We start from the raw sequence: 25,764 nt of genomic DNA, 5'->3' as shown, positions 1-25,764 counted from the left end.
ATTATATCTTTCCTACCTGAACACGGTTTTCGTGAAACTCACCAACTTTTTTTTTATTGTATTATTTATTTTTTTTACACTGCATAAGGGCTAAACTCACCTGGAAGTACATATTAATATTTAAATGTATATAATTCATGTGAATGTATTTATTTTATAAATTATATATATTTTTAAATTAAATTATCTTTTTTAATTAAATGTATTTATTAAATGTCATTGCATTGCATTTTTTTATCTATTATGATTTTTTATTATTTATACATAACATTTATTAATGTATTGAACATGAATTTTAAATCGGTTCAATATAAAAGCAGTCATGCGACTCTGAAGAAAGCGTATAAAGGAAAGCTAGTTCTTGGAATTGATTCGGCCAGACTGAACACTCGAGCGGAGGAGGAACCATGTCAGATCCACTGGTTCCTTAATTGTGTTTAGACAGCGTCTGCCGGAGTGCATGAGGAAGTGATGCGTATGCCGGAGTGTGATGTCAGGGGCAGATGGCAGGGTGTGTGTGTGTGTGAGAGTGAACAGCAGCTGATAAGAGCTTCAAAGCCCAGGGTCAGTGTCTGAAGGCTCACCCTCGCACCACTCCGCTCTCCAGGTAATTGACCTGGATGAACTTTCCGAACCGGCTGGAGTTGTTGTTGTGGGCCGTCTTGGCGTTTCCAAATGCCTGTTGAGAGAGAGAAAAATAATAATGTGATTTTGTAAAATTATACGTTTTTGTTTAGCTTATTTTACTGAAAGATGTGTACAAGTTGTGCTCAGAATTAATGGCACTTGATCATATGGTAAATATGATCAAACATGGCTGAAAAATGAATAAATATGCATTTTTTCTGCAAAAATCGAACGTTTCTTTGAAGTAAAATAATTGAATGAGTGAGGGGAAAATCACATTATGAAATACATGTTTTAATTCTAAATGATCATATTTAGCAGGGGTGCCAATAATTGGGGGACCACAACTGTTTATGCATTATTTTTCAAATGCGAAGTTAAATTAATAATCTTTAAAACTTTTTGTTCAAGACAAATCAGAAAAAAAAATAGTGTTTTTAATTCAAAACATTAAAAATTATATTAATTATTAAAAAACGTTTTAATAATAGAATTTATTATTGTTATTTAATTATTAACTATAATAAATAGAAAAATAGCTGAACAATAACAAACTGTTTACTTTAAAACTTATATTATTGAAACGTTATTATTGATACGCTATTATTCTGTAAACAATACTTATTTTTACTATTAAAAAAATTGAAATTATAACAATAGATACAAAAAACGATTTCATTAAAACCATAAAATATTTTTAATTTAAACATTATTTGTTACAATATACAAATTGTTCTATTACAAATTGTTATGAATAAAAACACAAATCAAAATTAAGAGAAAGACTATTTTAAAACCAATACAAATGTATTATTAATAAAAACAATTATTTACGACTAACATTATTTGAATAACAACAATAATAATTCTTAATGCAATTACCGATTATTTATAATAAGACAGAATTAAAAATTGAAAATGTCCTTTTTTATTTTTTTTTAAAACAAAACCACAAAATATACATTCAAACAGTCAGTCAATATAGACAAGAGGAACATGGTCTAATCATAAATAAGATTAAATCACGTTTCAGATGCAAATAACTCCATCCGAGTGACTAACTCAAACAAATATTCTGTATTTCCGTGAAGCGTCTGATTATGTGGCCAGTCACATGACCCCATCCACAGTCACATGACCTCATCCACAGTCACACCTCGCCCGTGTGAAACGCTGTGATTAACGTGTCTCTCTCTGGCGAGGAGGACCTTCCCTCGGAGGAACACTGTTCGCCCAACAAAAGCCCCGTCCGGGGCGAGAGAGGCTCTGTGCATGTTAAAGAGAGAGAGGCTTTGTGCCAGACACCAGTGGAAAACACACGGGGGAGGGGAAGGGCTCGAACCTCATTAAGATTCCCTGCAGTCGACCCGTGAACCCTTTCACCACACACACACACACACACACCCCACTCCATAAAGGGAACATTCAATGTAGCCAATCGGGACGGCTGAACTGTCACAAATTAGCATTCTGTCACTGTTTGCTTACTCTCGTGTGGAAGACCAAACTACAAACTTCATGCAAGTGTTTCCTAGCAACAGAAGCACAATACAGCATCAGCTGTCCATATTCACCATATTAAACATTTTTTTTTTTTTTTTTTTTTTTAGATTGACAGATGTGGTTAATATCTGAAGAATGGAAAAGAACGACATAAGGATTTCTCAAATAAATAAAAATATAAGCCTTTAATAGAGTAAATAAATAATGCAGAAATAGCGTACATAAAATTAAAATTAAATAAATAAAAAAAATCTATTTTATAAGTAAATAAATATAAATGAGTAAAATCAATAACTAAATATATAAAATGACCGAGTATATGAAAATGCGTAAAAAATATAGACTAAAGCGAAAAATAAATAAATGCACTAATAATTAAATAAATTTAAATCAGTGAATAAATACCTAAATAAATGAAAATAAAAGTAAATGCATCATAAATGCATAAAAAAATGACTAAGCAAAAAAAACTAAATAAATAATGTGAATAAAAAGGTAAATAAATAACCAATTTAAATAAATAATGACTAAGTAAATGTGTAAATAATACATATAAAATAACTATGCATGCAATTAAAAAAGTAAAATATAAATTAGATAAACAAATCAATAAATAAAAAAAAACAGACTAAGTGAATAAATAGATAAATAAATAAAAACTTTCTAAGTAATTAAATAAATCTAATTATATATAAGCTTCTCAAGATAACACAATCAAGCATTGACACACTTTTTTGGGACATGTTCATGAGAAAGTTCATAAGAAGAAAGAAATCACAAGATTCATTGAAGAAAAAACACAGAAGTGAAAGAATTTCAAGCAGTCAGTTGACTAGATTTGACAGTCGCTGGATAAACAATGCAACACACTTCACTCCTGCAGTTCAGATTGAAACACGTCTCCACACACTCGCTGTGATTGGCTGAGGGACTCGAGAAGAGTGTCGCAACACAAACATGCGAGTCCTTCTCCTGCCAGACATGGGAAAGGAAAGAAAAAGGGGTAGGGGAGAAGACAGAAACCTGCCGACCTGTCGGGACTAGTTCTTATTCCTGCGGTTATTCGGGAGTCAACAGCACGCCGTGGATTTCCACGAGAAAGCCGCAAGCCTCTCGTTCCGTACAGAAACTGCAACTTCAACAACAATAAATACCATTGAGCTTAACTGAGATTTCAGCAGAAGCAGAGGCCGAAAACTTCACTAAAATAACAACAACAGCAACTTCAGCATCTGAACCTGCTGCTAAACATTCGTTTATTTAGTATTTAAAATATACAAAATAAACAAATGGATCTAAATTATATATATATATATATACACAGACAGACACTCACCTAAAGGTTTATTAGATCTGTTCGATTTCTCATTAATGCAATTACCTAATCAACCAATCACATAGCAGTTGCGTCAATGCATTTAGGGGTGTGGTCCTGGTCAAGACAATCTCCTGAACTCCAAACTGAATGTCAGAATGGGAAAGAAAGGTGATTTAAGCAATTTTGAGCGTGGCCGGTCTGAGTATTTCACAATCTGCTCAGTTACTGGGATTTTCACGCACAACCATTTCTAGGGTTTACAAAGAATGGTGTGAAAAGGGAAACACATCCAGTATGCGGAAGTCCTGTGGGCGAAAACGCCTTGTTGATGCGAGAGGTCAGAGGAGAATGGGCCGACTGATTCAAGCTGATAGAAGAGCGACTTTGACTGAAATAACCACTCGTTACAACCGAGGTATGCAGACAACACACACAACCTTGAGGCGGATGGGCTACAACAGCAGAAGACCCCACCGGGTACCACTCATCTCCACTACAAATAGGAAAAAGAGGCGACAATTTGCAAGAGCTCACAAAAATTGGACAGTTGAAGACTGGAAAAATGAGTCTCGATTTCTGTTGTAGTCAGAATTTGGTGTAAACAGACTGAGAACATGGATCCATCATGCCTTGTTCCCACTGTGCAGCTGGTGGTGGTGGTGTAATGGTGTGTTTTCTTGGCACACTTTAGGCCCCTTAGTGCCAATTGGGCATCGTTTAAATGCCACGGCCATTGTTTCTGACCATGTCCATCCCTTTATGGCCACCATGTCCCCGTCCTCTGACGGCTACTTCCAGCAGGATAATGCACCATGAATCATTTCAAATTGGTTTCTTGAACATGTCAATGAGTTGACTGTACTAAAATGGCCGCCACAGTCACCAGATCTCAACCCGATAGAGCATCTTTGGGATGTGGTGGAACGGGAGGGTTGTGTATCCCACAAATCTCCATCAACTGCAAGATGATATCCTATCAATATGGGCCGACATTTCTAAAGAATGCTTGTTGAATCAACGCCACGTAGAATTAAGGCAGTTCTGAAGGCGAAAGCGGGTCAAACACAGTATTAGTATGGGGTTCCTATTCCTAATAATCCTTTAGGTGAGTGTGTTTTTTCCCCATTTAGATCACAAAACAACTTTGAATAACCCAAAACAAACTATTCCTTTATACATGTGTTGCTGCCAGAACTGCACGGTCACCCGTCTGGTTTGACGGCCACTGAAATCTAAGTCATCCCCACAATGCATCATGAATCAACAAAGGCCTTATTCTCATAAAAAAGGCCAGTAGAATCCTATTACTCACAAATAACACTATGGGACACTCACATGACTGTTAAATATAGCAGCTTCTCCTTTTATTCCTGGAGCAATGAAATAGTCCAAATATCAGGCCAAGACAATCTCGCATCTCAAGTGAACTGTATGACTTCATTCTTGCTTCTGCCTCTTCAGCTTAAGCACAAAAAGACAACTCCGGATGGCTTTGTTCGGTGTTATTATGATATCGTGTTAGCTGGTGACAGCGTGTACGAGCGCTAATTGAGATCACGGACACAATGGCATATATAAAACAAGAACGAGGCATCAATTCATTAGCTCACACTAACAAACAAACTACATCTGTACTCTACATCTTCAAGTACTAGGACAAGAAAGCTAATGCTAATGACAAGCTAATGCTAACACCGATTAGCTATACATTTAAGGAATAGAGTGCGCAAATCACACAAACAAGACCTGAATCCAGACTTCGGGTGTTTGACTATAGTATTAAGCCATTTCGATCTTTAAATTAACAGACGTTTATTTCCAGCAACCTGGAAATTGTAGACATTTTAAGGTGTACTCCACTTTTTTTTTTGAAATAGGCTCATTTTACCACTCCCCTAGAGTTAAACAGTTGAGTTTTTACCGTTTTCGAATCCATTCAGCCAATTTTTTTGATATTTAGAAGAATATCAGTAAACAGACAGTTTCTGGTCTCATTGACTTCCATAGTATATTTTTTTCCTACTATGGAAGTCAATGAGACCAGAAACTCTTTGGTCACTGATATTCTTCTAAATATCAGAAAATCGGCTGAATGGATTCGAAAACGGTAAAACCTAAATGTTTAACGCTGAGGGAACGCTGTAAAATGAGCCTATTTCCCAAAAAGTGGAGTATGCCTTTAAATGAGCCTTTAATGACAGAATGGGCTATTTTCCACATGTCGACATCCCAAGTGTCTTGTTACAGTTGTACCACCAAAAATAGCTCAGACCATCTCATAAGCCAAAGGACCAACACAAAGCCGAGAGATAAACAATGGCCACAAAATAGCCATTACAGCTTCCTGAGGAACAATATGCTGACTCTAAAACCCTGTGTGCAGATCGGCCAATGAGGGAGTGAAGTCTCAACAGCTACCACTTCCTGTTGCAAAAAAAAACTACTTCCTGTTGAGGTGATCAGCCAATGGGAACTTCCTGTCTGTGGGCTGCAGAAGCATTACTTCAGAGAGGACTCATATAAGCATTACCTGTGAACGAAACCCTCACTGTTCTCGGCAATGCCTGAAAAACAGAGAGCAGGGGTGTTTGCAGAGACGTCCTGAAAAAGAAAAAGAAAAAAAAAAAGCCCTTTGCAGGGTCTGTGGCAAAAAAAACAAAAAAAAAACTCTCCTGTTATCTGATACTCAATGACGTAATGCACTAAAAAGCCACTTGGATCTTGAAGAAAACCACATTTTTGGCTTGATGGATTCCAAACTGTTCTCCTGCAGGGCATTTCAAGACGAATATGCCACATAAATAGGTCACTCACCGGAGATACTTTTTTCTAGCTTTTAGCATGCATGCAATGATGCGAAGGTCAAAAACGCATTCAAACAAAGCAATACGGTTGTAGGAGGGGATTACGAAAGAGTGCAGCTCCGGTGAAAAGGCGAGCAAAACCGGTCGGACGTGCTGGTCAACGATAATTGATGCCAAAGATCTGTTTACATCATAAAAATATGCATGTAGAAGCGGAGACAATTATGTGCCGCTTTAAAAAAACATTGTCCCAGTCCACGAATTTGCTAGTAATGCAGTTTAAAGACAAAACTACTTGCTACATGGGTGAGGCTTTTCAGAAGGTGACAATAAATGGTTTCCATCCACCTATTTTTAAATATCGCATGAAAAAAACGCTGAAGGGAAAGGCCAAGATGAGCTTGATTTCTAAAAATCCACATTAAAAAAAACTAAAAATTGCATCCGATAAGTAAACTATGAGGGAAACATCTACTGAATAAATTCCTCAACGCGCGTCAGAGAAGTCATGTGACTTTGTAACGGCATAACTGTTACTGGACTAACCAGAAGACACAACGAAAACCTGAAAACCTTACACCCCTGAAAGCAAGATAACTATTGCGTTTCGTCTGCACGCTCTAAGGCGCTGGAAATTATAAACTAAATTATAGTGGCTTCTCCTACTGGAGAAACTTACAATTTTCTTAGTGATAATTAGCGCCGGTTTATGAGGAAGTGGCGATTTTGTTCTCTTCGGCCCACTAGATGGAAACGGTACTTTATTCGCAATTTGTTAAATTCCCAACTTTCAATGGAATATAGGGTTGTGCCGATAGACGATAGTATCGTGTATCGACGATAGTCTGACATATCGCCGATGGCAGATGCCTTTGACGATATCAATACGATAATTGGCTCGTTTTACCATAATGTATTAAATTATTATTATTAGGCCTATTATTATAAAGCTAGTATTGTTATTAAATGAATATTAGGAACTACAATCAATTTGCCTTGCCTAAATTTACAACGACATCACCTCATAACAATTGCAACACACGCACTAATGAGGACTCCTCTAAGAGAATGTTTTTAAAACAGACTAAAAAACATCCCACATCAAAATTTAATTGCAAGGTGATCTATTCCCAAATTATCAAGTGTGCTCGTTTTAACAGATGCAAAATTCAATTTCCTACAGATCCAAGATGAAAACGGCATCGCTGTTCGTCAGTATTTGTTTCCGTAACACATTAACAAAACGTTTAATGACACTAACACTAAAAACAATATAATTAGCTACTAAATAGTATTAATAATAATATCACTAAAATAGTATTATAGTTACCGTTATCATCGTCGTCTCTGAGGGAACGCGGCGTTAATGCAGATGCCGAAAGCAGTCCGTTTTTACTTTCACTTTCAGAGATTGAGCGCGTTTACATGCGACGACGTTCTTAACCCGATTATGTTGAATAAACTTGACAATGCATGTGGTCAATCTGGTCATGTAAACGTTTCCTTTATCAGAGTCAAGTATGTGAAGTGCGCATGTGAAGTGCGCAGAGAGCGCACTGGTAGGGGGACACATATCGCAAACTCCGACTTTTTCTGACCCAAGAAATTATTAAAACGTGTTTTCATCGCGTGCAGAAATAGGCCCTAGTCAAAATGCTGCATGTAACGGCATGAGGATAGGCTAATGTGTCCGTAAATTTCCCGTTGACAAACAAAAGGATTAGGATCTCTTTTTTTTTTACCTCACTATACCAGGAAATAACCTGATCCTATTAATAAACACTCCACCTTGTCTAGCAAAATAGAAAAAAGATTCTCGTATATAAAACGAAGTAGGCTAATAAAACAAGCAAATTAATGAGTAGGCTAAATAATCAAGTTAATAATCAAATGTTAGCCCCGCCCCCTCACGATACTATCGTGTATCGCCGATCTCGCAGGCTGACGATAGGACGATATGAAAATGGAGCATATCGCCCAACACTAATGGAATACATAGCTAGTTAGAACCAGTTACCTATCCACAAGTTTCCGAGGGGCGCTCCTGTAAAAAATAAAGTGGGTGAAACCTCCGGTGACGCGGCGGAAGTAGCATTCCAATGGTATTTTGTGTGTTAGTTAGCGAAGAGGCTAGCTGTTTTTCTGAGAATTATTTTACTATTTATAGACGCAAATCTTTATGAGAGATGTCGTTTTGGAGCTCAGGGACATCATGTGCTGTTCGCGGTTGTATGTATAACTGGACTAAACTAATTCAGTGGCTTAAACGTGATTGTTTTGAACATAAGCTGAAAACGAAATCAGAGCGATCCTGCCAACGACTGTAACGTTAGTTTCCATCACCTCCCAAAAGACGACGAATCTTCCTGTGTACATTTGTTTAAATTCTTAATATTCTGTAAACTCTATCAGCATGTGATTGGCTGTTCGCTACTGATGTTACACCTAAACTCAGGAGTTGACAGAATACCAAATGTGCCAGTTAATGTATTCAAGCAGCACATTCATTTATAATTTTGAATAAACTCCAAAGCACAATGACTAAGTGTGTATTTTTTATTTTAATTGTTTGTCAGCTCACACAACTGTCGGTCACCATGCCTTGATTGTATTGAGTATTGATTATTAATAATGTTATTATAATACACTACGGAGGGTAAAGGTACTGTTATTTCACCCTTTTGAATTTCGTTGAGGTTGTGTTCCCACATCGTTAGCTAGTTTGGATCGCTATAACTTGAATGACTGTGTGAAGTATGTCAAGTCGCGCTTTGTTTACTTCCAACCGGAAGTCGCGCCCACTTTTGACGCAAGGCCTCATGGGGCGTAGGAAACTTGTGGATTCCACAGTTGGTGAAAGAAAACTTGACCAATTACTAACTAGAACCAACATGCTGATGGTGGACCTTGTTGTCCGAAAGGTTAGAAATGGGAGTGCAACCAAAAGCTCAGTGGATTTATCCGTCCAATTGACACGTGAAAGCCTGGACTAGAAGAAGGAACTTTGCATTAAACCACATATGGTAACATTTCTCTCCAATACAACGGAAAGAATAATAAGTGGAATATTGTGTCCTTTTCTAACAAATCAGCACCAATTGATAGTCTTGGAAGATGGATGAGACAAACGAACTTCATAAGACCATGAAAGGCATAGAAACCTCATGGAGATCTGATTCTGATCATTGAGACCAGAACAAAGCTCCATCCAGACGTTTTCAATGTTCAATTGACCAGTTTCACAGAATGCTTCTCACCACAAGCGAAGAAGACGCAGGACTATTTGGTTATTAAGCCTCAAGACACGTCTGCCAAGGGACAATGACTATGCTGACTGCGGGGAAATGACTTCTAGTTTTCAAAAACCACAAAGACGGAGGCAAGCGTCAACACAAAACTTGCCCCCTTTCATCTCTTCCAGGACTTGCTACGCGAGTGAACTTTGCTCTTATATAAGGGGGCTGAGAGATAAGAAACAAACACCAAAAGGTTTCACATGATGATATGTTGTGTAGAGAAAACTTTCTGAAGTACAAAAAAGAGATGTGATTCTCGGAAGCCACGTGGGTTGGTTTTGTATCTAATAAATTGCCTGATAGATAACTTCACATGCAAGGGTGATGTCTGAAAAGGGCTGCACAATGTATTGAACTATTGCACGCAACTGCATGATTTTAATACTTCAAAAGATCATGAAAAGTATAAGTTTTAGGATGACGCAGAAAGCAGAGAATAGACTGGATACATGACTGTTACAGTGACATCCCAGATAGCAAACTGACATTAAATCAACGTGGAAACATGACATCGAAACAACGTTGATCTGACATTGTTTTGCTCATCGAATTAACGTTGAACCAACGTCAGACGCGTCATTCTTTCAAAACTAACGGAAAATCAACTTGAAATCAACGTTGTTTCAACATTATGAAACCAAACCAATCTTCGATTTTCATTTAGCTTTGAAGAATGCCGCGTCTGACGTTGGTTCAACGTTAATTCGATGAGCAAAATCAACGTTGTTTCAATGCTGTCTGGGATGCTTAATGTTATTAGGCGCAATAAGCAAAGTACTTGCGCGCACAGAAAGCCGTCTCTCAGACAGCACATAATCCTAATTTCAGTTCTCTTCCACAGCTTATATGACAAAATACACACAAAATTATGTCAAAACGGCCATCTTGGTGAGTATGTAAACATAAGTTGTCTCAAGTGGAGTAAACAGTTGAGAAAGAAAGCGTGCATGAAAATCACTCACTGCTCTTGACTGAAGAACTTGTGTATCTTTAATAAGAATCAGTTTTATTTTTACATTTGATTATTCAATTTCTGTTAAGTTAACCTAATACAGGCCTACTTGAAATCCTAAACCCGCTGTTTTATATTTGAAATGAAAATTACATTTACTTTGTAGCTAATGCTACAATAAGACACTGCCGTTCGATTTCAGAAATTGCAGGGATCCTTCTCACAAAAAGAATATGATAATAAGTATAATTTAAATTTATTTTACACACTTAAAGCATTATCATATAGAGTGCCGAAGTTACGACGTCACTCTGTAGGCCAAAACGCGGAAGTGAGTTAGCATTTTAGCACTACGGTTCCCTCGCTTTCAAGCCTATGGGATTTTTGAATGGGTTTTTGCTAAATCGCCTGAAATAAGGTCTGTGGTGAACAAAGCCTCTAAATATTTTCACGTTTTTAACACAGTTATAACCTGCTTGAGGTTTTTTAAACTTTATTGTGTCTGGTTGTGTTTTTTAAATCTTTATATAGTCTTCAAAATGTATACATTTTGGATTAACTTGTAAAGATTATCTTGCTAGACAAAACGTGTAAGGGTCACAACTCTTTGTTAAACACAGATCTTATTTTTGGCGATTTTCCAAAAGTCTGTGGGGAAAATGCATTGCTTTTCGACCGAGGGAACCCACGTGATCACTTCGGCACTCTATTGCACATTGAATATCGCATCATTTAACAAGTTATCGTTTTTTTCTCCAATATCATGCAGACCTAAAACTTTCCAATAATCTGAATAAAGCCTCTAGACGATAACCCTTAGGCTTTGAATATTTCATGACATTACTCTAACCTTTCTCCAAATGCACTCTTTGCAAGTGTTTCGCAAGGGTTACCACTTCCATAAACCGCCATGAGATCAGGGATGGGGAAGGGGTTCTGCTGAAATTTTGCAAAATAACAGAATGTGCTTGAACAGGTTTATGGGACCAAGCAATAATTTTACAGCAAGAAACAAAACAACAACAACTGCATGAGACACGGCCCCCCGAGGAACGCCTCAAGGTGTAGGTTTGCCGGTACCGCAACATGACATAAAAGTACAGCAAGTTGCGACCCCACGTTTCAAGCACAGGCTTGTGAGAAAGCGCACTGTAAATAACTGATCTAAAGAGCTACAGTTTACAGTGAAGACTGAGAGACCTGTGGGTAAGCTGTCATTATGTTTGCTACAAAGCATTGTTTAAAGTAGAGTGCTTTTCTAGAGCCTATAATTCCAACCAAAAAGCCATTTTGTAGAAACAAGTTTACAAGGATTCAAAATCATGCACAAAATGAATAGAAATACTACACAAACACCCAACTTTGGCAATCAAATTTAGAGTTATTACATGTCACTACCATTTTTACGTAGGGCTGCACAATTAATCGAATTTGTAATCGCGATTACAATAATGGATGCCACAATTATGTAATCGTTCAAAGGTACAATTATAAAAAGTCCACTTACATTATTTTGTGTGCTTAAAATGTTTTTTTTACAGCTTATCTTAAGGGTTTTTTCCCCAATGTTTTAATTTTAGTTAGTGTAACATTTTAATTAGAATTAGAATTAAAGCAACACTATCTAACACTGTTTACTTAAAATAATGTTTCCAAAATCTTATCAGTGGTTCATCAAGTCATAACAGGGTGAAAGGCACTTCTGCCGTCGCCTGTCAGGGTCTCACTTTTACTGGCACTAACTTCGGGGTTCGGGTAGGAACCCGACCACAAAAAGAACTATAAAATTCGACTGCTTCACATCAAGCACTACAATAGTCATTATTTCGTTTTTCTTCGTTTCTGATGTCGCAATACATCATCGTTTCATGAAATCATGTAACATACTCTACTTTGTCTGTGGACATCGTTCATTCTAAAGCCGGTGCTGGATAAACAGCGAGCATGCGTGCGACGGTAGGCTAAATTATTTACGACAGCGGCAATGGACAATTTCGTTTCCAACCAGTAGGGCGACCGAAGAGGAAAAGTTACTTGGTGTTACTTGAAGTTACTTGTAGAAAAGCATTTAAAAAGTTAAAAGCACTTAAAGTTACTTGTAGAAAAGCATTGAAAGTTTTTCAGGAGTTTTCAGCCGTTTTATTTTGATATAACAATTTGCATGCAGTCACTTCGAACAATGGCATAAAGCTGTTCAAAACATCATTCAACGTAAATTGTGATAATCGTAATTAATAATCGCAATTATAATTTCAAGGCAATAATCGACAATTATGATTTTTTGTCATAATCGTGCAGCCCTATTTTTACGGGTTGGCAAGTTCTAAGGTTGATAACTACAAACGGCTAAATCAACTGACATCGTTTTTCTTCACCATTTTAATACCTTACAACAAACCATGTGAAAGATTTTAAAACTCAAGAGGCTTGAGCTTAGAGTCTGCACAGAGTGAAACGTAAGACGACCTTTAGAAACAGTTTTCAACCATCCAACATCCCTAAATCCTCAAACAAATCTTCCGATCCCCAATTTACTTATTGTAGGCCTGCCTTGAGAACGTTCAACATACCGACTTTTCCACACCCTACAATTTCAACCAAAGAGATATTTTGTGGAAGTGAGTCTTCAAAGACATAAATCTGATGCATAATGCTTAAATAAAGATAAAATACACAAGAAAACCCAACATTGACGATCAAATGTGTGGTTCTTAAACGCCATTATTATTTTAGGAGGTTGACAAGGTTGAAAAACCCACCAATTAATTGTTTGAACATAACGTCTGATAGGTCTCAAAACTCTCGAGACTAAAGCTCAGAATCTGTCCAAGAGGAAGTTGGGCACTTTCAACTATCCCATGACCCAGTCCTTAAACGAATCTACGGATCCAGAATTCCCTTACGAATGTTGTGAAACATGCAACCAAACCCCATTCGTATCAAGGTGTTGATAATCTTACCTCAAGCACAGGTCCTGCACCCAAGATGGTTCGTTCCACGCCGCTTGCGTAACCCTTCTGACTGAGGGCCGTCAAGCAGTGAATGAGGAAGTTAGTGCTTTGCGTTTTGCCCGATCCACTCTCTCCTGAGATAACGATACACTGGTTGACGTGCTTGCGCAACATGGCATAGTAGGCCACATCGGCAATGGCGAAAATATGGGGTTCCAGCTTGCCCAACTGGTGGTTTTCGTACATTTTGACGTATTTGGGGTTGTAAATGGGTAAGAACTTAAAGGGGTTGATGGCAACGAGAATGCTGCCAGCGTACGTGTAGATCTTCTTCTTTTGAAAGCGATTGCGAAGGTTATCCAAGATGCTGTCCTCATTGAGGACCGGAAGGTTGCAAAGGTCCTCAAAGTCCTCCTGCTTTGGTGGGAGGAAACCCCGAGCCACCAGTCGCTTGGACTCCTGCTCGTTTGCCACGGCGGGCAGGTGCACGTAGCGGATGGAGCCATCACAGTTCCTCTCCTGCAGGAGAAAATAAAACCCCTCGTTCCGAGAATGCTGTTCTTGGGCTTTCCTCGGCCAGAGAAGGACCCTGTGCACCGGAAGATCGGTCGACTCCAGCACCCACTCCTCCCCGCCACACTCCTTCACCTCCGCCAAGACATATCGCTTGCTGGCGTCCAGTCCGAGGACCGTCGCCACATCTTGGATGACGGTAGCAGCGGTGGCCTCCTTGGTGACTCTGACTGTACAGCACGACGCCGTCTCTCGAGCCAGTCGGGGGTATATCTGAAGTTCGTAGGCCTTTCCATCTTGGCTAGTCGTCCCATCGCCATCTTTGACACTCATTCTGACTCAGGACGAGCCCCTTCAGCATTACGTACTGCCTTCGCAACCACCATCTAGCACCTGGAAAAGAGGATGCAAGGAATTAGGCCTGCGACTCACAACTAACATGAGTGATTAATCGATTACTTCTTCAATTAAGAAGTACATAAAACATAAAACAAATATGATTAAAGTAAAATAGACTGGCGTTAAAACACCAAAACACCTCTCCATTTTTAAAATCTATATTCTTTAGTGCGATCAAATCGATTAATCGCGATTAATCGCATAACATAAAAGTTTGTCAAGTTGATTAATCGCAATTAATCGATTTGATGGCATTTTGTTCCTAGAAATGTACAAATGCTCCCAACAGAAAAGCAACATTTATTGACAAAGGTTGTCCTTGACAGCACAATGTCATTTGTCAACAACCATTTTAATTGATTTTATTGATTAGTAATTGCAGTCCTACATTACGTACTGGCCTTCTTTCTATTAACCTTCCATTTTCTGCTTTGAAACGAGTTCCAGCAAGTCTCATTCATTTCGATTAGATCAATCATTTGTAAACGAGCTTCTGGATTTAATTGAACGGAGATAAGGTGCCATTACCATTATTCGGATGAGCCTAATTGCCCCATCCCTTATTTGTCAGGCCTGCAGCTCTCCATCTGACCTGATTATTCATGGCATCTGACTCAGACTAAACAGTTCCTTTATTTAATATCCCTAAAGCGTGTCCCTGCAATAAACTCTGATCACGAGTGGAAATTTTATCTGTACAGCAAAGAGTCTCACAGGAAACTGTGGTCACGGTGTGTTGCCGTGAATCTGCCCCCTCATCCAAGCTAGCAATACGCAGCACATCTCTATAAATATACAGTACAAAGCCACAGATGCTACATCATAGGTGTCAATATTGTCAAAGCAAATGCATCCCTGCATAGCAACATAAAGCGTATCAGTCAAATAAGTCGATGTGAAATCAAAATGGACACCATTTACTTTCTTATTGCACACAATGCAATACGTTTTCATGTTTTCATATGGTCCTGTTCGGCATTCACTCAGAAATAAGTCACATTACAGAAGTACAATGTTTTGCGAATGCTTTACAACCTCTCAAAGGCTTCTTGAAGAACCAAAATCTGACCAACCAACTTTACCATTTATTTAATTTTCAGATTACTGAATTTTGGCTTGGCTGAGTTATTTCTATGCGGCGGAAGAAACGACGCAGAACACTGTACGCTTGTTGTAATTGTACATTTACGGATACAAGTTATTTCCTGTAAAAACGAGAGAGCCAAGTGTCTTAAACAGCTGTCACCTTGTATTGAGCAAAATTAAGTTACTCCGGAAAATCCTTACGAATGAATGGATGTATTTTCTGATGGCTTGTATAGTGGCGCATATCCAATGAGACTTACATTTTTTTATCTAAGATCAAATCAAACCATGAGGGGGTCAATAAACTAGCCCAAAGTGTGCTTTTTTGTTTGTTATATTTCCTAAGAAACATACTAACTGAATTTGCTGGTAAACAATGGCTAAATGTGAAGCTAAATGTCTGTAAAATAAACAGTGAAACTGTCTAAACGTGTCTCAGATGGGTGAAAGTAGGCCATTCTCCTAACTTGGCTGTTCACCATAACCAGAATCAATAAAACCCCAAGGCATGCATAAAGCCTGCGACCACAAAAACAGCATCATCATTACGCCTCATTTTGAGCTGGTCTGAAATAGCAAAGCCAAACCAGGTTAACTTTTCTCAAAGCAGAGGCTGAGGCCAGAGGGAGAAATAGAAAAACATGCAAGACCATCAAGAGAAAGAGTAGAGTTAATATATCTCGGTCATGTTTCAGAGAAAGTCGATAACTTAAAGACAGCCTTACTGTACGTTATTAATCCATCGTATTTGGTTTTGTTGAAGCCTTTAGCATGCATTATTTCATCTTAGTTTTATAAATAATCTTGTTTAATAGTGGATTTTAAGTTAAAAAACTGCACTACCCATGATGCTGTAGAGAAAAATCCACCAATCAGAGTTGAAACAAGCAAAAAACGTGCCAAAAGATCTCGTTAGCTCCACCCACTCCCATGAAGCACTCATGAAGCTCTCAAAATTAAATATTTGAATATATATGGATATTTTGCAATCAACTTAGTGTGTGTATATAGAATTTATAAATCTAAGCAAGAGGATGGAAAGGCATAGCACCAAACATTATTCCCAAACTGATGAGTGATATCTTCTTTAGATCCAAAAGGAAATGAAAAATAAGAAAAAAAGAGATCCGCACACAAATATGGGCCAAAAAGCTCACAGGATTTTATTGTCCATGCAGGCCACAAATAAAAGTGCAAAATCCCGGCTGGGGAAAAAAAAAAATCGATTTGATTTTTAAAAATCGAGTTGGTAGGTCAAATCGATTAATATTTTCAAAAAAATGAATTTTTTTTTTAGATTTTTTTTCTCTCCATTATAAATAATTTGGATGTTTTTTGACTTTTCAGTTGGAGTCCTTAAAATAAATTACCTTTAGAAGCAAGTACTATGACTAGTTTTCATAGATTGTCACTTCTTTTAAATATAAACAGGCTTAAAAAAACAAGCGAAAAAATCTGTCGAAAACAACCTACAATTATTTTCATAATTCAAAGTATGAAAGGCAAGTCTTAATATCTTATGCAGCGTTGCTTCAAGTAAATATATCTGATCTCGAAAGGATAAATCAAAAACTTAAGTCGAGAGCTTGTAACAAAGCCAAATGACTTGGATGAGAACAAGCAAAAAAAAAAAAACAAGCAAGACACAGTCAAAGCGTTACTTCTTTCCAAAAGATCACCAGGATCATCCCTCGGACGGTTTTCTCAGAGGAAGCTCAACTGACTGGCACGAAAAACAAAAGCTTTGGCCTCTTTTCATGAAGGCAACGGGAGAGATTTGTGATTCGCCAGAAGGGTCCATTCTTCAGCTCCTCACGTTTCGGGCTCCTTCAACACTTCCTACGGATAGAGATACACGCAAGTTGGCCGAGCTCCCGGGAGAGGGAAAAGAGAAAAACCCATGAGGTAAATCAGTCACAGGTTCTTTATGGAGCACAGATGCAGCTGGAGACGCTCTGAATGAAAAGGCCCGTTGAAGAGGAATGTGCGGCTGAAACAGAAACAGAGCTTTTGTTTTAACATCACCTCCATTTAGGAAGCAAGTATTTTAGCAGACGCGTGGGCAGACGTAAGACACAGGCTTCCCTACGGATGATGGCCTCGTCTGCTAGACGTTTCCTTCTGGTTCAGGACTACGCTGAATGATTTTCAATCAGACAGACGGAATATGCAAAAAGTCAAGAGCACACCCACAGGTCTCTAGATATGACTCAAATCGCTTCTTCAGTGCAAGTCTGGGATTTTTTGTTTGTTTTGGTGCTAAAACTGAAACGGATCCTTCAGGATTTAGCATTAAGCTTTGTATTAGTAGAAAACCTGTCGTATATTCAAATTCCCACCCTCGTATCCCCCTGAGTCGAGAGATTTAAGTTTTTTTTTTCTGGATGACGTAAAAATCGTCATTTTGCGTCATCGAAGGATGTTTTGTCCAGAGGCTAAAGACTCTTCTATCAGAATCCAGAGTTTTGAGAAGATTAGAGAAACTCATTTTTTCACACCGACAGTCAGTAGTCGGGTCTGTCCCGCATGTCCTCAACCCGCCCATAGAGGGCGATCTCATTCACAGAATGAACACATAGTGTCGGCCATCTTTGTTTGGAAGCTAAGCTAGCAGGCTCTTGTTCTGTGGAGAAAGCTGAGTAGTCGGGGTTACCGTCCTCTTTTTCCCGGACATGTCCGGCCGTCGATGTCCGGGATTCAGCTTTTGCTTTCTGCCGTCGCCATTCATTGTTTACATGCACAGCTTTTGTTTCAATCTAACTGAATTTATTCCGATTGGTGAATCTGAATGTAGTGTTTACATGAGCGCTAAACAAGTGATCGGTTGATGTGCGTTTTAACATTGCTAAGAAAATTCCCGCACCTCCGTGAGCGATACGAGACCGGTGCGTCTCACAGGTGTCGCTCATCGGTAATCACGCCACCGGCCTCGCGTCGTTCTCCCGCGGCCCTCACTCGTCCTCACTGTGTCTGCAACATGACATCATGACTTTTGCGTAAACATACACGCCACTTTCGAGTCAAACGCATTTTGAGCTATCCGTGTGTATGCGTGTATGTCTACGCCATTAACGTCCAAGTGATTACGCGTGTCTGTACACGCCGTCAAATGTCCGCTCATTAATGCCATTAACCCCAGTGATGGGTAGGTTTAGGGACGGGGTTGAGGTAAGTCATATATTTATACAGTAATAACGTTAAGTCAACGGCGTTCATAAACACGCTGAAAAGCGATTATGCGTCTTGATAGCACGCCAAAAATGGAAATATGAATTGGCGTTTCATACACGCACTACTTCATGAGATCAGTCTGGCATCTGTGTTCTTTAATTTCCGCGACTTTAGTAGATCAAGCGCAGAACTTCCCAATCCCATCGGCTTTTTCTGGGAATGCGCTCTCACGTTAATTTGCCCTGTTTGGTAAAACTGGGACTAAAATCAAATGAAGAAATAAAGCCTATCTTAGCCCAGCTAAAGCCTCAGTTTCATTTAAAACAAGTCATGTAATGTAAAGAGGCAGTAGTGGGTCCTGGGAGAAATCAACTCCAGTCTGAGTGGAGCTCAATAAAACATCGGCAGTAGTTTCCACAGCGGGACACAATCTCAACGGCCTGGACCTCCTGCAGACGCACATGTGCTCCAGCTTTAGTTTCACCATCCTATCCCACCACAGGAACAAGCACTTATGGAGACAAAGAAGCCCTACTATCTCCGAAAGCACCATATATCCAGAAAGAGGCTTCAGTAATACAAATCACTCTCTAATAAACTACAGTTTTATTGACTCTTATGTAACTTGAGCTAGTGTTATACATGTTTGCACAACCAAAATGACGAATGCATGGATACTTTGTCAGCATGAAAGGAAATTTGACTTTTTTTAAAGGAATATTGCAGTATTTATTATACACTCTAAAAAATGCTGGGTTGTTTTAACCCAATTTTGGGTCAAATATGGACAAACCCGAAATGTTGGGTTAAAAATGTAATGTAAAAAATTTAACCCAACGGCTGGGTTAGTCCATATTTGACCCAAAGTTGGGTTAAAACAACCCAGCATTTTTTAGAGCGTACATGATTAATCCGTTCACTTCATAATTGTATGTGCCTCGTAAACTTGAATAACTTCCCTTCCCTCTTGCAGGATCTCTTTCCTTCTCCTTTCTAAAGATGAGGGCGGGGCAACCTGTCAATCACATGAGATCCACCAATAGCAAACCGCAACCTTCCAATCTATTGCCTACGGACAAAATCAAGCCCCGCCCACATTCGTTCTTGTCCCAGATGCTGTTTCCCCTGGATGTACGTACGTCACATTCAAGGGAAACAGAACTGCAACTACTGTTTCAAGCCGACTTTATTAAAAGGTATTTTTGTGCATTTTTACCAATTAAAATTGAATTGCATGTCCTCCATATATTATACTTCAACTATTTGCCATTGGTCAGTCGAACACATTAGTGCAACGTATTTAAACTAGAGCCAGACCGATATATCGGCCGATATTAGGCATTTTACATAATATCGGTATCGGCAGTTATAATGGCCGATAAATGAATATTTAAAAAATAAAATAAAAACGGACGAAACACGCTTCAATCATCTCTCCTTGGACTGTTATATTGAAAATGTATGTTTTACAATTTGCAGTATGATGTTATCTATTGCTAAATTATGGCTCATCATAGATTAGCTAATGCCACTATCATCAGTGGAAGACCGCTAACGTTAACATTAATGAGCTTGGAAACCACAATGAACTTTTTCTGCCTAAATAAAGTAATGATTACTGTATTTATAACTAGCATATCTCTAGTTACAATCCCTGCATTGTAAAATGTAAGTTAGACTTGCGAGGAGTGAACATTTAGACGTAGAGAAAAAGTATCAAACGTATCTTGTGCAGAAAAGTTAGCTTTTCTTTTACACGTGTGTGAAATCTACGGAGGCGTATTGCATTCACTTGAAGAAAAAAAATCTACCCTGTTTTTCTGAATTAATGAGTTAATTTTTCATGAGAAAAAATTTTTCTCTGTTTTTCTGAATTAACTCGTTAATTCAGAAAAACAGAGCAAAAAAAAAAATTCCATGAAAAATTAAGTCATTAATTCAGAAAAACAGAGAAAAACTTTTTTTCTCATGAAAAATTAACTCATTAATTCAGAAAAACAGAGAAAAAAATTTCTCATGAAAAATTAACTCATTAATTCAGAAAAACAGAGCAAAAACTTTTTTTTCTCATGAAAAATTAACTCATTAATTCAGAAAAACAGAGAGAAAAAAATTTCTCATGAAAAATTAACTCGTTAATTCAGAAAAACAGAGCAAAAAAAAAATTTTCTCATGAAAAATTAACTCGTTAATTCAGAAAAACAGAGCAAAAAAAAATTTCTCATGAAAAATTAACTCATTAATTCAGAAAAACAGAGAAAAAATGTTTTTTTCTCATGAAAAATTAACTCGTTAATTCAGAAAAACAGAGTAGATTTTTTTTCTTCAAGTGAATGCAATACGCCTCCGTAGAAATCCAACAATATTTAATAAAAAAAAAATATCGGCCGATATATCGGATTTTAAAACCCAAAAATATTTGTATCGGTCTTCAAAATCCTTTATCGGTCGGCCTCCAATTTAAACCTCAAACTAGAACTTGAAACTAGCGGTTATGTTAAGGGGCGGGGCATTTCCCAAACATGAACCAAGTGCTTGACCAATGACAACACACTGCTCCAGCCGACCAATCAGAGCACAGTGTGCTTTTCAGAAGGAAGGAAACAGAGCGTTACTGACAGACTGGGAAGAGAGGAGCCGCAACAATGGAGAATATGAGGAAAATAATCAACATCCAAACATCAAGTAGAGCCCAAAAAATCTTTACATTTGCAAAGCGTTCTAAAAAAGAAAGAAACCTCACACTTCATCTTTCTTTTGAGATGTAAATGACTCTTTGTGCAGAGTATAATGGCTGTTTTGAATGTTATCAAATCATGTCGTATCCGATCGACACGCGCACTCTGTGCCATTTGCATGCAAACACTCTCCTGGACGCGCCTGAGAAAACACGGGCCTCCTAAAGCGCTCCAGGGCAAAAACACTGCATACAATACTGACAAAAAAAGGCCAGAGAGTTAATGAGGAGCAGCCAGATATACAGACTCCATATGAACCGGCATGACGTGAGAGCGAGATAAGCTTACATTTTTGATCCTAAAGGTCACCTCTGTCCAAGGGGAATTGCTGATTATGATCCAAAGAAAGCAGAACGTGCATCTCATGTGAAAAACCATGGAGGAGGGGGAACGAAAGTCAAGGAATAAAATATAAACGAGTCGAACATGAGCCTCTTTGTTAGGATTCATTTAAATAACTGATGTTGTTTCCTGGCTTTACTAGTTTTCATGCTTGGATGCTGATTATTCTCCTCATATTCTCCATTGTTGCGGCTCCTCTCTTTCCAGTCTGTCAGTAACGCTCTGTTTACTTCCTGTCTCAATGAAGCCCCTCCTTCTGAAAAGCACACTGTGCTCTGATTGGTCGGCTGGATCAGTGTTGTGATTGGTCGCCCCTTATCATAACCACCAGTTTCATTAGACTACTAACTCAACCAGGCCTCGCCCCTTTATTCTGCGTATGAATTATGTAAATTAGGAATATTGTGACGTGTTCGTTCCCGTACGAGACTAAAAACTCGGAGGCGTTTCAGAAACACTGACAATGATATAGAGATTAACACCCTTTGGAGTGGCTTTTTCATGCTCAAACAGTAACATTAACAATAATTGCGTACTTTGATTAAATTTTGAAGTCTTAAATCTACTGAAAAGACATCCGTGCATTTGGCAGCTAAATACTCAACCTAAAGTACAGGTCAGTGCTGTTTTCGACAACACCGCCAATTAGTCTTTAAAAAAGTGGTCAAACAGAAGCATCATGTCGCTCTGAAAACATCTTGAAGACGTTAACTGCTCCTCCTAAATCTCCTGATATTACGGCCCTTGACTCCGTTTGGCTCTTTAAGTGCTTGCCAATCACTGAATGTTTCTGTAGATCGGGCGCTCGCAGTCATTACACGAGCTCTGGGATTAGCTGGCATATCCAGAAGGAATGTCACGTCACCGGCAGCCTCGCCTCGATGACTTACTTTTGCCTGTGTGGCGTTCAGCATGAGAACCAAAAACTCTCTTATTTTCACTGAGGTTGAGGGTTGATGTTTCTTCCTCGGCTGCACAAAGATCAAGAAACTATTAAACATAAAAACAATTTACATATGTTATCGGGGTCGGTAAGATTTTTGTATGCTTTTTACGGATTTTTAAAGAGCTCAGCTAGTCAAAAATACTGTAAAAACAGTATTGTAAAATATTAATGTAAAATTACTGATTTGTATTGTAATATATTGTAAAATGCAATTCATTCCTGTGATTCAAAGCTGAATTTTCAGTGTCACATGATCCTTCAGAAATCATATGCTGATTTGCTGCTCAAGAATAAAAAAACATTTCTAAATGATCATGATCATCAATGTTGAAAACAGTGCAGCTTCATATTTTTTGTGGAAACCGTGACCATCTTCAACAACACTTTCGATTTGAAATAGAAATCTTTGGTAACATTATAAATGTCTTTACTGTCACTTTTGATTGATTTAGTGCATCCATGCTGAACAAAAGTACTAATTTCTAATAAAACTTATGACACCAAACTTTAGGGGTCTTAATTTGTCAACCAAAATAAATTTAAGGGCAATATACACTTCTTTTAACCCAACTTTGGATCACACTCTAAAAAATGCTGGGTTGTTTTAACCCAATTTTGGGTCAAATATGGACAAACCCGAAATGTTGGGTTAAAAATGTAATGTAAAAATTTAACCCAACGGCTGGGTTAGTCCATATTTGACCCAAAGTTGGGTTAAAACAACCCAGCATTTTTTAGAGTGCACATATCCATTATCCATTCATTGATCCGATGAGCAAATCCAGCCATTGGGTTACATTTTTTTTTTAATTACATTTTTAACCCAACTTTTGGGTTTGTCCAAAGTTGGGTTAAAACAACCCAGCATTTTTTAGATTATAAATAGCTGCTCGCTCTCACTATACACACTCTAAAAAAATTGGGTCAAATATGGACAAACTCAAATGTTGGGTTAAAAATGTAATACATTTTTTTAATCACAGCTGAAAGTGAAAGTTGGGTTAAAATTTTTAATTATTTAACCCAACAATTGGGTTCATCCATATTTGACCCAAAATTTGGGTTGAAACAACCCAGCATTGTTTAGTGTGTATATTACATGCATGACAATCATACAAATTTACATTATGAAAAAAGCACTTATTGTGACAGATTTAAATAAACAAAATATAATATAACAAATAGCCTACCATTATGAATATTAGCAATTTCGCTTTACTATATAAATAATACATTTTATAACTAAGAGGCTTATAGATGTATAAAGAAACATAATACTATTTTAACCTGGCTACAATAATAATCATAAATGTTTGAATTTGGGCAACATGTGCATAACTGACATGAAATTAATGTCACAATGGAAAAAAGTTTCTGTCTTCAACAACATATTTTCGATTGATTTATTTTATTCACACATGAGGTCACATCGTGTAAATCGATGGCCCATTTCGCGGGCTTTAAACCTCCTGCGTCGTGTTTACATCAAATGAAGAGGAGAATGGCGCAATGTCTGCTCGTTTACTAAACAAACGGCGTCGATAATCAAGCAAAAGTCAACAGAAATCTCGCAGCTGTTTGTCGACGCTAACAGCCACGGTTAATGAGCACGACTCGACTGACTGAGGGGGTCTTTTATGAAGTCTCTCTCCAACCTCTCCGGCCACTTTTCCACTCAGACACACGTACGCTTCCTGCATGAGATCAATACAGTCCAACATCAAAACCACACCATTACCAACCCGCTGACACCAGCACAAATGCAGACTCCCATTCATCTCCGGGACAGTATTTCTCTGGCACATTGTCTCTCTGACTAAAGGTTAGACAATTAACGCGTTATTCGGCTGACCTAAACAGTCAGAAATGTCAGGCTAACGCGGTTTAGAAGGGGTTAATGCGAAACAGAGACCGAATGTGTGTCGGCTAGACTCATTTTTTTCATGTGCTCTATAATTAGGGTTATTTATAAACTTGGATTGGACGATGAGAAACTGCTAGCAAGATCGTCCAAGCTTAGGTTTAACAATTTCCGTCCGCTCCTACCACGTGTGCGTCATCTCGAGTGAGCACCGCAAAGTTTGCTTGATACTTGAAAGCTTTTATCTCCTTCTCAACCCCCCTCCAAAAACCAACACACCCATAATGCATCGCTGTCAGGCCACTTTGGGGCAACTTCTAGATTAAAAGCCTGTCTTTACCACAGTGAAACCGATGAGTGACCGGACCACGAATGATGTTTCACTAAATTAGGGAAGCATTCCACTGCCATCTGCAAGTCTTGCAGATTTTCGAGAGGAAGACCGCTTCTTTGTGGAGAAAATGGATATCTAATTCTAGCCATCTGCTCGTCAATAGTCATTACTGGGCTTTTATGATGGATGAATATGAAGCACTGGTTTATGTATCACCAATGGCTTCATATTCATGCATTACAGGGAAAAAACAAAACAAATAAGCCTAAGTTTTCACATTTACATGCAGGTAAAGATTTAAAACAAGATCAATAATATTGAAATAATTTGATTTCCCAAATACGCAGCCAAATTTTTCAATCCTTCCTTATCTCACAACTAGAGAGAATGATAAGAAAGTAGTTTTAATAAACTTAAGTAGATGTTAGATTCATTTCTGTGAGTAATTGATTCTCAGAAGTCAATCGATTCAAAACTCCAATGCATCAAATATTTAGCACAAATTGTACGAGATCTCAGCTTAGCATTTTTTCGTAAAGGTTTTAGTAAAAATAGAAGCATACTGTGGTTAGTTTATGGTTAAATATTTTTTTTAAACAAACTGCAAAAATAAAAAAATATTTATAAAATAAATAAAAATATTTATTTCAAAATATTTGACAGCTAAAATCTTGCTTTTTTAGGCTATCAAAGTTTTAGTAAACATATGTAAAAATAATACTGTAGTTATATTAGTGCATTTAAAATAAATTATTAAATAAACAAACACAATTCTTCAGTTAGTTAATTTAGTAAAAAAAAAAAAGTGCATTTTTGCAACAATTGTGGGTTTAAAAAGGATGACTCATTTGGTTGATGGAAAAAAAAGCCATTTTAGAGCAAAATACAACTACTGAGTTATATATTAAATATTTAGGGCTAAA

At 37.9% G+C, this 25,764-nt stretch overlaps 1 protein-coding gene across 19 annotated transcripts in view; it reads right to left on the bottom strand.

Moving 5' to 3' along the window:
* The window catches only part of myo9bl (myosin IXb-like), a 70,725-nt gene that overhangs the window by 41,694 nt on the left and 3,267 nt on the right, over nt 1-25,764 (bottom strand). For all 19 annotated transcript variants that reach the window (XM_089120493.1, XM_089120507.1, XM_089120497.1 and 16 more), the window contains exons 2-3: nt 13,461-14,357; nt 585-679 (exon numbers count right to left, since the gene is read on the bottom strand). In XM_089120493.1, coding sequence (XP_088976619.1) covers nt 585-679; nt 13,461-14,297 — 932 coding nt within the window. In that variant the 5' untranslated portion in view covers nt 14,298-14,357. The remainder of the gene's footprint in view (nt 1-584; nt 680-13,460; nt 14,358-25,764) is intronic.

This window comes from Pimephales promelas, chromosome 2 (genome assembly GCF_988280905.1).
Source record: "Pimephales promelas chromosome 2, fPimPro1.hap1.1, whole genome shotgun sequence".
NCBI classification, from domain to species: Eukaryota; Metazoa; Chordata; class Actinopteri; order Cypriniformes; family Leuciscidae; genus Pimephales; species Pimephales promelas.
The sequence above is the reverse complement of the archived record's forward strand: the minus strand, read 5'-3'. Positions and strand labels throughout refer to the sequence as shown.